The 12,343-nt window shown below is 53.5% G+C and overlaps 1 protein-coding gene and 1 pseudogene across 2 annotated transcripts in view; both read right to left on the reverse strand.

The window, feature by feature from the left end:
• Nucleotides 1–30: 30 nt before the first annotated feature.
• BIRC7 (baculoviral IAP repeat containing 7) lies at nt 31–4,687 on the reverse strand (the record flags this gene model as incomplete). Its single annotated transcript, XM_084774408.1, has 7 exons — nt 31–220; nt 624–822; nt 988–1,059; nt 2,294–2,339; nt 2,429–2,507; nt 2,776–2,875; nt 4,327–4,687. The coding sequence occupies 6 exons, from the start codon at nt 4,685–4,687 to the stop codon at nt 629–631; spliced, it is 852 nt and encodes a 283-aa protein (XP_084630534.1). The 3' UTR covers nt 31–220; nt 624–628.
• Nucleotides 4,688–11,704: 7,017 nt separating this feature from the next.
• LOC311593211 (small ribosomal subunit protein eS25-like) overlaps nt 11,705–12,343 on the reverse strand; it is a 783-nt pseudogene continuing 144 nt past the window's right edge. Inside the window, exon 1 of the transcript in view lies at nt 11,705–12,343. This exon is cut by the window's right edge and continues 144 nt beyond it. The product of the transcript in view is annotated as a small ribosomal subunit protein eS25-like (transcript).

Here is a 12,343-nt window from a genome sequence, read left to right on the forward strand (position 1 = left end):
AGAGACTCGGCCATGGGTGGAGCCTGGCTGAGTGCTAAGGTGAGACCTTCTCCTTTATTATCTTCAAACAGACCCGAAAAGCTACAGCAGAATCACTCCACACCAAGCAGGACCTCTTCCCCCATGCTGTTTGTGGTGGACACCGAGTGTCCGCAGCAGACCCACTGTACGGTCTGGGACAGGTGGAGGCAGGCAGGGTGCCCACCCTGCAGTGTAGAGCCTGGGGAGGAAGAAGAGGAAACGTGTGTGAGTTCTGTTCTCCACCGATGTGTCAGAGAACCCTCAGACACATCTTGGGGACACAGTGACCTCGACAGAGGAGATTCATGTTCCCCTCCCCCCACCCCCGACCCATGCACACACACTACGTGACCACCACACCCAAATCCAGACCACATGCCTCTAAGGCTGGCCTCTCCAAGCCTGGCTTAAACCCTTGATGACCAGCTAAACAAGAGGTGCCCCCCCCCAAACCTCTTTCCCTCTGACTCCACCTAGAAAGGATTCAAAATAGTGAGTAGAGTTGACCGGTGGCGGGAGCAAGAAATGTGGCCTGGCCACTGCTAGCCAGCCTTAAGACGCAAGACTATCAGGTTACATCCAGGCTGCAGGCTGGGCCTCACCTGGTTTAGGACAGGAAGGTGCGCACACAGCTGCGGATCGGCACCCTACAGATAGGGCACAGCTGCAGGTTGGGGGCACACTCCGTACAGACTAAGTGGCCGCAGGGCACGAAGACTACAGATACTGCTCGATCCAGGCACACCTTGCATGTCCTCTCCTCCTGCAGCTGTCGCAGCTGTTCCTGCACATCCCCGGCTCCTGGGGACTCAAGAATTCACCAGCGCACTCAGGGCCCAGGAGAACTGATTCCTCAGGGGGCTATGAGCTTGTTACACAGACCCACCCTCTTATCGCCCATGTCCTGTCTGCACTCGCTCCATGAGAGAGGGTGGCCTCTCCACCTCATGGGGATCCCCGCTATACCTGGCTCACTGGCACTTTCAGGCTGGGTCTCTCTTCTGGATGTGAGTAACTCGGGGCCTCCGCAGGCAGGAGCTGTAGACAGTTAGTGGGAATGGATACAAGGCTTAGCTTCTGTGGGGAAGGGAAGCCTAGCCCAAAGGAGGTCTAGAAGCCACCAAGGTCCAGTTCTGTCCTAGAGAGCAGAAGGATTTGTATGGCATTCGGCTGCTCATGAGCTTGGGGCCAGAGGCTTCCTTGAGGCCACCAAGGACTTTGGCTCGCACTAGAGTGCTCTGCCTTCCTAGCCTTAGGTTGGCTGGTCATAGAGTGTATGTGCTTGGCACTTTGGGAGGGGAAGGAAACAAAGAGTGATGGGGCCCAGGGAGTGAGACACAGGAAGGCAGGCAGTGCCTAGAAGGAGTGGAGGAACCTCGGGCCCTTGCCGGATGACCCTCCTTCTGGAACAAGTCAGCTTCCATTTGTGACGAGGACATGCTGGGCATGCACACCTGGCCTGTGGGTCCATGCTAATTAATTCCCACATTCCCCGTGTGTCTTTAAGGCAGAGAAGGGGGGGGGAGAGAGAGAGAGAGAGAGAGAGAGAGAGAGAGAGAGAGAGAGAGAGAGAGGCACAGAGAGACAGAGAGACAGAGAGACAGACAGAGACAGACAGAGAGACAGAGATATCTCAGGGTTGTAGACAATGGCTGGTGGTCTGATGGTCTGTGGCGTTTTCTGTCTATGAACCCGTGGATCTGTGTCCCCAGAAGGCACAGGTAAAGGTCCGACCTCCTTACACTGAGGATGCTGCATCTTCGGAACACTGTCTAGGGGTGCTACCATCACTGGGGAGGGGACGGACCCTGCCAAGCACCAGAGTGTCCCACAGACTTGTGCACTTTCAAAAATAGTTAGCGTTGTCATGTCACATCACAGCATTGAGGCTCGGGAGAAAAGCCACTTGCCTGTGGTCACAAAGTTGGTGACTCTAAAGAACCTCAGACCCATGACCCATAAGGCCCAAGGAAAGGATTTAGAAAGCTGTGCCTTCTGTAGCTTTGTTCAACAGGCTTCTGGTTGCGGCCCAGTAGGCTTTCAGAGGCTGTGGCCAGCTAGTGCCCAGCAGAACCAGGCCAACATGCAGCTGCACCCCCACGTTTGGTTGATGTCTTGAGCAGCCTTCTCACTAGGAGCAAGGAGTTGCTGTGGTCCTATCTGCGCCTGTAGGCACAGTCCACACCCTCCCTGCTGGCTGGCAGGTGGGGACATTTAGCAGTCTTACCCACATGCGGGCTGCAAATGCCAGCTGAACAGCCAGGGTTCTCACCTGAGGGGGCGGCAGGGATTGTGTCTTCTGGCTCTTCCCATTGGTCCTGTTAGAGAGTCATCAATACCTTAGGTAAACAAAGCAGAGACTGCCAGCCCCCCATCCCCCCTGAGTCCGGAGGACAGATGGACTTACCCAGGGTCCAAGCAAGGGGGTGTGGGTTTGGATTCTTTCCACAAAGTCCCTTCCTTTTGACTGTAACAGGAACTGACACCTGGAGAAGAGTGGTCAGTAGGCGGGACCAGACTCAGAGCTCCACTATCACACTGAAACCCCGCGAGCCCTGTGACATGTAGTCAGGGCTGTGTCCCTCTGGGACACCTGCTGGTAACGTTATTCTGGATGGGCTCTGAGCCACTAGAAAGGAATAGCCACAGGAGAATGCCTGCCACAGTAGCCTTCAAGAGAGGGCTCCCTGAGCAGAGGAAGACAGGGAGGCAGGATAGAGTAAGCAGACCTGCAGCAGCCCACGGAACCCTTACCTGGGGAACCATCGGGCATGCTCCGTCCAGGGGTCATCACCACGCTCCCAGCTCTGCAGACCCCCGTAGCAGAAGAAACATCTCACCTTGTCCTGCTGGCCTAGGTATGGCAGAGACACAAGGCTGGTAGCCCCACCTTGCTGGGCTTAGGACCCCAGCTTAGTGTCCCTCCTTGACTATCAGAAGTTGGGCGGGCAGGCCTGGGGTCTGCCAGCCGGTTAACAAGAAGGGAACAAGGCACGTGGGCACATCCCTTGTCTCAAAGGCAAATAAAGACAATGCCTGCACAGTGTGTCAGGAGGGCCCCAGAAGATTCTGGAAAGGCTGAGCTAGCATATGTGTTGTTCTCAGAGCATGTGGGTAGGTTAGAGACAAAGGCTTGGAGCATCTATAACCTGGGAGCTTTAGGGCCTCCAAGAAGAATTCCTAGTGACAGGATAAGGAGGTGACCCCTCCCATGCCGATTTATAGCCAGGCTAAGTTTTAGTAGCTCAGAGGGGCCTCTCTTGCCTTTACCCTATGCCCCTCCCCAGACCAGAAGAAGATGTGCCCTTCATGACCTTGTTGCAGAAGTTACAAGCAAGATTGCTTGCAGGTGTATCCCATAGCCAACACCCATGGTACACAGAGTTCCCCTAACATCAAGGAGACTCCTTTTTTGTTTGTTTGTTTTTCGAGACAGAGTTTCTCTGTGTTAGCCTTGGCTGTCCTGGACTCACATTGTAGACCAGTCTGGCCTCGAACTCACAGGGATCCACCTGCCTCTGCCTCCCAAGTGCCGGGATTAAAGGGCGTGCACCACTACCTCCTGGCAAGGAGACTCCTTTTCAAGGAGGCAGTAACTGCCCTAGCCACTGACCCATCATGACCGGTGTCCACTTGTCCTAAATCAGGTTGGACTCTTTACTGGCCAAAGCAAGGAAAATGGCCGATTCCTCTCCTGCTAGCCCCCACTGGTGACAACTTCTCCGGCTATGCTCATACTTACAAAGCTCCTCGCTGGGTCTCACTTCCTGGGTTTGTTCTCAGCCAGGAAGATGTGGAGGGCAGAACCTGAGCCATGCTGTGAGTGAGGGGCAGTCCAAGCCACGGGAGTGGGCTGGCTGTGTAACTAGGAACTACCGCCCAAAGGATTTGTCTGGAGTTTATCCCTGCACTAGCCTGGTACTTGGGAAGGCCGAGGGTTACTTACAAGATGGGCGCAAACCAGAACGCTTAAGCTGACCACCGCCCCCATAGTATATATGCATCCTGATTTTTGTCCCTCTAGGTCTTGGAATGAAAGGGACTAATCATCTCTGGAACCAAGTCCGGAAGGCACTGATGGCAGTGGGGATCACTGGGAAACCCTCAGGACCACCTGACCCAGGAGAAACCACCAAGCCAGCAGCCACCACCACCATCCCCACCTGCTGAGGGGCCCTGAGGACAAGGCCAGCACAAGCCTAGGATCTCACAGTGAGCCCTAGCCAGGCAGGAAGGACAGGACTGTTGACCTGGAAGAGCGCTGGATAGCATCCAGACCACAGCAGAAGAGAACCCAAGATTTACCTGTGTGGAAGAAGCCAGCAGCAGCCAACGGCCCAGGCTGGATCCCCGCGGTGGATGGCCAGTCGTAGAAGGAGGCTAGGCGGAGGTCCTCTGAATCCATCTCAGGGAAGGCAGGCTCCCCGAGGAAGGTAGCCCCAGAGGAGTCTTCCTCTTCTGATAGGGTGCGCAACTGGCCCAAGATCTGCCCATCTAGGCAGTCCTGGCCCAGGATGTGGCTACATGGACAGTGGGGTCTACCTTGCTCCTGTGAGGGGCCATTGCTCTCTTTCCTCAGCTCTGGGCCTGAGAACAAGTCCCTGGTCCTCCCTTCAGGCACCACGGAAAGGACAGTAGCCCCAAGCAAGTCTTCAGGAGAGAACATCGCCAGCCCTGGACCGTGCCTGCTGACTTACCTCCTGACTCTCTAGCCCTTTCTAGAAGCTGTAGTGGCTCTGGCTCCTAACTGCGGGCATAGGCCACCAGATGCTCGGATGTGCTAGTGTCCAGGGATGTGCCACTTTCTGAAAGAGGCCAGAGTGGCAGCCACGTGCTCTGCAGTGTGTCATGGGGCCTCCTGGCAGGCACATAACAAAGGCACAGGGCAGAAAGCATCTGCCACAGGGCAGAAAGCATCTCTCACAGGGGGAGGGACAAAGCTTGGGGACTCCTCCAGTGACATCCCCTAAGCCCCAGGAAACATGTCACAAACCCTGACAAAACAGAGGAGGGGGATTCCAGCCACTCAGGGTCCAGTCCTGGGTAGAGATAGACACAGACAGGGGCCTGCAAGGTAGAAAGTCAGGGAGTCCTGGACAGTGTGTGGCTCCGACCACCATCCTTTCATACCAAGCCTGCTCTGACGTCCAAGGATGACCGCGTCCCCCACTTATCCTGTCCCTAGCACTTAGGAGATCCCTGAGTGGCTCAGTCCTGAGTCAGTCAGTCCACCTGTCTGGTCTCAGGTTGCTTTTTGTCTGTCTGGACAGTCTAGAGTCAAATCAAGGTGGAGCATGCCCTGGCCCCCGTCTGGGAAGAGCTCAAGGTTCAGACTGCGTTTGTTTCAGGCCAGACACTTCCATTTACACCGCCACCTCCCTGTGAGTTGACCTCAGAGCTGGCCCCAGGGACCTGGTCTCCACTAAGGAACTCCAGGTGAGGGACTCCATTGTCACAGAGAAAACAGGGAGCAGAGAGGAGAGTCATAACGCACAGAGGCCATAGCAGGAGTCCTCGGGACCCTGGAAAGGGTAGAGAAGAAAACCAAGAGGCCGGCTCTGCCCCTGCGTGCACCATAACCAGGCGGCTGCACAAACCCTTCACCCCTGCTGGAGATGCTTTTAATATGGTGAGTTTTAATACATATGTATATATAATATTCGTATTAATTTTAATTTTTTTCATATTCATTTAAAAAAATTTCAGACAAAATCAGGCATGGTGCCTCCCAGCACTCAGGAGGCAGAGGCAGGCAGACCTCTGAGTTTGAGGCCAACCTCTACAGAGCAACGCTGTCTTGGAAAGAAGGAGAGAGGGGGGGCGGATTCAGACAATTCATTTTGACCGTACACACCCCTAATTCTCCCCCCACCTCCTCCTAAATTCATCCCCATCTCTCCACTTCCAACTTCATATCTGTTTGTTTGTTTGTTTTTTAATGAAAAACCCACTGAGTCCAATTTGTGCTGTCCATAAACTTATGGGTGTGGGACGTCCAAAGGATCATGGTCAACCTATCAGAGGCCACACAACCTTAACAGGAAACTGACTCCCCCTCTCCTAGAAACTGTCAACTGTCATAGTCCCTCAGTGAGAGACTGGGCCTTGGGAGACAAGGTGGACGGGGGTTGGGGCTTGTGAGACGCTGTGAGGTGGGCATGGTGGCTCCTGCACGCAATCCCAGCACTCATGGCGCTAAAGCAGAAAGATTGCTGTGAATTCAAGGCCAACCTGGCCTACACATTAGGTTCTATGCAGAGTGAGCTAAAATGAGCCCCTACCTCCAAAATAAAAGTAATAATTTGTAAGGAGTAGAGAGAAGCAGAGCAGACGGGGCAGGGGTGCTGCCTTCTCAGGTGTAGGGGAGACCATCCTGGGATGCTGCTTTGCGGGGCCTAAGGAGGTGCCTGCCTTGGAAAGGAGATCTGGGTCTCAGCCCGTCTATGCGTCGTACCGTCCTCGATTGCCACAGCACAGCTCCAGTGGCACACAGAGGCCACAGGCAGCTTTCCCAGTGTTACTTGGCTTTAGAATGATGCCTCATAGAAACCTCTTATCGCCCCTTGAGATAGACACAGGGTTGTCACCATTTCAGAGATGCCACCCTTTCTGAGCCAAAGAAAGGGAAAGCATGTTCACTGAGAGCTGAAGTATGAGAGGAGGTGGTGGCCTGTCCTACTCCTGTTCCATACAGGGTCAAGCTCCATAGGGCTGGAGTCCCTGGGGTCCACCACCGCCAGCTCAGCAGATGTACCCCCACATGGCACTGCTGGGTTCAAGTGCTGCCTGTATTTCCATCTGTGGCATTAGCGCCTTCTGGGGTACCCCTCAGGACCTCACAGCCTTTGCCTGTCTCTCTCTACCTGGAAGCAAACAGAAAGAACCACAGCTTTGGCATTTGAACCTGGAGCCCTGCTTCTACAGGCAGGCCCTTTGCTGGACTTGGTCCCCTTGGATCAAGGCCACAGGGGCTGACAGGGGACAATATGAGTAGCTGCATCAAGCTTCTTCTCTGGGCAGGCCAGGGATGCTCCCTAGGGGTCTGAGCACTGAACTCTGGGCCTGCCGCCTTGGCCTGGGGGGTCAGTGAGGAAGGGACACCCTCTCCCAGTGACAACTACAAGCCTTCTTGTTATTCTTGTCTAAAGCAGCTGAGCCAGCCCCTCTCCTGTTTGGAGGGCTGAGAGCCCTCCTGGCTGACAAGAACATCCTCGTCCTCCTCCTGGGGCTCTCAGGGCTCTCAGCAGTGTGCAAGGCCCATGAGAGAGAGGCCAGCAGTAGCATGGCATGTGCTGAAGGGACCTGAAGAAAGCACTCAGGTAGCTGTGCCAGATCCATCTGTGCTGGGACGTTATGGAAATGGCACTAGTCTCTGTGATGCCTCGCCTGATGCCCATGTCCCTGTCATGAGCTCACACTGCAAGCTGAGTCGCTTGCTAATGCAGACAGTACCTGGGTGGTGACCAGTTGTAGTTAACAAGGCCCTATAGCTCACAGAACAGCCATGATGTGACTTTGGGTCAGACAGGCCCACTGTGGGAGCGTGGGGACTGTTTGTGCTATCTTCTGTGTGGATGAAGCCTAGGGTGAGGCCTGAGGGTTCCTGGATGTGGTGGGGAAAGGATGTGAGAGAGAGGGAAGGAAGACAGAGAAAGTCCAGTGCTGCTAGGTCCGCTCTACAGACTTGGGGAATTGCCTTTCTGTATGGTTTTGTAAATCTTCAGTTCTACCCTGAGCTCTACACAGCAGGTCCTGAACAGGCCGCAGCATGAGCATCAGTATCACATTGGCAGGGGGTAATGTGTTAACATCAAACTTACTCCAGAAGGTCACTCCCCTGGGCACTCCAAGGGTATTTCTCAGAGCTCAGAGACCCTGAGGTGTTCAGCCAAAAAGAACACCTGAGCTTCATAGACTAGCTGAGACGGCAGCAGTCTTCTGAGCCCAAGTGTCCCACAAGCCATCCCTTCAGACTGTGTGCTTCTGAGTCCAGACTCCAGACAAGGAGGGATCCAGGGTAAAGGTAGGGTCGCCTTCAGAAAGGGCTGGATCAGGGAGCTCCTGGGTCTCAGGAAGGGCTGCAGGACCAGAAGTGGGAACTGTAGCCTACAAGGGGCAAGCTTGGCACCGTTTCCTCCAATTCAGTTCAGTCGGAGTTGCTGGAGGGTTATCCGATAACCAGGCTCATCTGTCTGTGAGCTACTACTACACATGCAGGACCCCAGCTTTCCCCAGGGCTTGGGCTTTGTTGGGTGCCCCATGCTCTGGACCCTAGGCAAATGTGATCATTTTTATCTTGTTAAAATGAAATAAAATGGAAAACAGGGACCTTCCGTTCAGTGGCTTCACCAGCCAGGGCCAGTATGCTGTGGCACAGAACAGGCCAGATCACCCTTCACCCACTGCCCTGGGGTGAACATCAGTCCCCAGGAGTTGAGGGGTGAGGGAGCTCAAGGTCATGCTGCCTGATTCAGAGTGCACCCTAGTGGACAGGAAAGGGATGACAGCATAGGGTCCCAGACCAGGCCCTGGAGTTATGGAATTAGCCACAAAGGTGGACCCTTCAGAAATGCTGTGAGATGGGTGAGTCCCCAGTGTCATCTGCTTCTGAGGAGACAAGAAGAACAAAGCTCCAAATTCCATGAAGATAGCTGAGGAACTTCGGGGTTGTCGGGGCAGCAGGGATGTGTGGCCGGTGTCCGGGACCTACAAGAACATGAGGGAGTGTGGAAAGCCAGAGACTAGCCAGTATGTGCTGGCGGAATGGGGTGGGTATCTGAGCAGACCTTCCCCTGTGGAACCTTGATTGGGTTAGCACTGTATATTGCACACTGTCGTCATTGTGACACAAATGCGAAGCTTCAGGAAAAATGAAATGCATTAGCTCACATGATCAGAGGCCAGGTGGACTGCCTCAGGCTTAGTTTGGTTCATACGATCAGATAAGGCATACCTTTCCCTCTCTGGGATAACGTCACTTCTTCGTAAAGATGGTCAAGAATGGCCTCTTTACTGGAAACTCAGCAAATTGAGGGAAAGGCATCTTGTTTCTCCAAAGGCACAAGCTTAGGACTAATAAGAACTTCCAGAATTGACATCAGCATGCAGTTACCAGACTGAAGGGTGGCTGGGCATCACAGAAGGCCACACCCACAGCAGAGTCTCCTACCGCCTTCCCATCCTCTGGTCAGCTCCCTCTCACCTCCTCCCCACCCCCCCACCCCCCCCCCCACCCCCGCTGTTGGCTGTGCGTCTGGTCAGGCTCTCACGCCAGGCCAACAGCTTCAGCAACGCTCCCCACTCCTCCAGCTCACATATGCATCTTCACACACTGCTTGTCCCAAGCCCCTCCCCGGGGCTGGTCCTTCTCACTCTCTTTCCTGCCTTACCATGCTAACCCTTGACAGCCCCGCCCGACTCTGCACATCCCTGCTTTGACTCCTACGATGCCAGCCTTGCGTATCCTATGGTTCTCAGGACCTGCAAAGGCACCTTTCGTAACAGGTGATTCTTACCCTAGAATGCTGCCGTGGCCGTGGCCACCTTCCGGATGGTCTTTGGAACTATTTTGTAAGTGCCACCTGCTGAGATGATTGGACCTGGGCAGGCCTTGGGGAGTCAGCCCAGCCCAGGCTTCACCTACCTCAGCATCAGTCGTTAAAGCAGAAACCTCTTCTAACTTTTGTACCAGCAGGAGTCCACAGTGTACTCAGGGATCCATGTCTCAGGGTGGCTTGGGTGACTGAAGGTCAGTACCATTCTACCTGAGAAAGCATGACATTAAACATCAAATCAGTCAAGGCCCAACAAACAAACAAACAAGCAAGCAAACAAACAAAAAACCCATCATGATTGGTCTAGAGGGAGCTGGTGACGGCAGGAGGAGAAAGCCTTTCTTGCCTTTTGAAGCAGAGTTCCCGGTTTTCATCTTGCCCTGTGGAGACCCTGGCTAACAGCCAGACTTGGTTGCCACATGGGTTGAATGAAGATGCTTGTATTTTCATGACTGAAAGTCAAGGCCTGAGGCTTACCTGATCCTAGAGTACCACACATCTTGCTTGTTCTTCCTCAGCCTCAGCTGATACCCTGGAAACCTCTGGATTCTAGGCCATCTGGTTCTGACCTGGGGTGGGAAGGGGGGCAGACAAGTACCACTATGGTAGCAGAAGCTAGCTACAATCCTTGGAAACACAGAGGCAGTCAATAGGCCATGGCCCACTCAGAGGATAGCAGGTTTCTGGCCTGAGTTAGGCTGCTGGTCCTTGGGGTGCTGTGTAGATGGGAAAGAGACAAGGGTTGGATAGGAGCCACAGTCTATGAGCCCGTGAGGTTCAGACTGGTTGGCTGTGGCCTGGCATTTGCTCTAACTTCTCGGAGGTTTGCTTTCTGATCCAGGCCCACAGAGCTGCTGGGCTTCTGAGAGGTGGTCCCATAATGCATCTGCCAATGCTGGCCGAAGCACCTTCACTCAACCATGGATGCTACAGGGCGCTGGCCCCCGGGGTGGGGGTGGGGGTGTCTGTGTTCTGGATCCTGTTGTTCTCTGTCCAGAGCACCCTGAGCCAGTCAGTGCCCATTCACCTAGATTCTAGCTGAGAGATTCCCTTGAGGCTAGCCCAGGGACATCCTCTCTCACTCCTCTCTGTCCTGGCTGCCTGCCGCAGCATAGGTCTGATTGATGATGACTTGGTTAAACTGTCCTTTTTGTGTCTAGGTTGAAGGACAGCGCCTGGCTTATTTTCTGACCCTGCGTCTGTGTCTGGTGGACAATCAGTGTTCAGTGAGGCTGAGCAGGCTGAATCACTTTTTAGGACTGTCTCAGCATCCCTCCACAGGACACTACAAGGGCCGTTGGTACCCCACCCTGTACATCCCAGGCGTAGAGTAGGTGCTCAGCTAATGCTTTTGAGATGCGTGACTGTTGGACGTTTAGAGAGGGGAGTTGTGACTCACAGAAGCTTCTCAAGGTTGCTGCTGAGAGACAGAGGACAGAAGGAGCTCCCAAGATCACAAGCTGGTTTTCTGGAAGACAAACTAGACACCCCAGAAAGTATGGAAGGCCAGGGTATCCAGCAGGAGGTCTGCTGCGGGGAAGTCATTCATTCCAAGAGGGCATTCACAGAGAAGAAGAGAGGCTGCTGCATTTGAGCAGCTGCGGCTGTCTGCGTGGACAGGTGTCCTCACAGCTGGTCTTCATAGGGCCAGTTGTTGAGTGAGCCAGGCCCAGTACGCAGCAAGGTCTTCTTCTAGCCAGGTGCCATTTGAATACAGAGCTCATAGCTTCTCGGCCCCATCCTACAGCTCCCCTAGCTGGAGACTGCAGCCCAGCCTCATCTGTAGGGGGACATCTAACATCTACAAAATGACGAACAGATGTGCTCGTTGACCTAGTGATTCCCCTGCAGGTGCCTTCCTCTGGTGTCCTCCTATTGCTGGCATGTATCAGAAGCCAGGACATTTACTACAGCAAAGCCAGGGACCAAACACTCCCTGGAAGGGATGGGTGGGTGCATCTGGGTGTTGGTACCTAGCAATGTTCTTGAAGAAGACCCGTGCTCGGTTCTCACATGATGGCTCACAATTTTGCCTGTTACTTCAGTTCCAAGGAATCACATGCCTTTTCTGACCTTCACAGGCACCAGGAACACACACAGTGGACACGTATATATATAAAATTAAAAAAAATTTTTTTTTCGATTTAATAAAGTTTTATTTTCCCAAATATATAGCTGATTTAGTCTGCTTATGCATCTTCACCAGCAGCTGGGGCATCTCCACCCTTTGTGTTTCTTGTGTAAATTACTTGGGCTCTGTGCTTCGAAACCAGCTTGATAAGCCTTTACTAAGTAGCTCCTGAAGGGCTGCCCTGACCAAGGAACTGTGAATCTTCAGTCTCTCAGAGACCACAGCTGGAGTAATAAGCTTATAGTTGGGAACTTCCTTACAGAGTTTGTCGCATGTGGCTTTGTCAAACAGGACTAAATCGTTGAACTTGTCCCGAACTTTGCCTTTGGACCACTTCTTCTTTTTGGCCTTGCCACCAGACTTATTTACTGGGTCTTTGGTCTTTTTTGGCCGACTTTCCAGCATCTTTTTTCTTCTTGTCGTCCTTGGGCGGCATGGCGAAGCTAGGCTTAAAAAAATATTTTAATGAGGCTGGAGAGATGGCTCAGGGTATAAGAGCATTCACTGCTCTTTCAGAAGATCCAGGTTCAATTCTTAGCACCCACTTTGGGAGTCTGATCCATCTGTATCTCCAGTTCTGGGGCACCTGGCACTTTCCTCTGGTCTCCCTGAGCACCAGGCATACATGTGGTGCATA

The sequence above is a fragment of the Acomys minous genome (genome assembly GCF_964271855.1).
Source record: "Acomys minous genome assembly, chromosome: 3".
Taxonomy (NCBI): Eukaryota; Metazoa; Chordata; class Mammalia; order Rodentia; family Muridae; genus Acomys; species Acomys minous.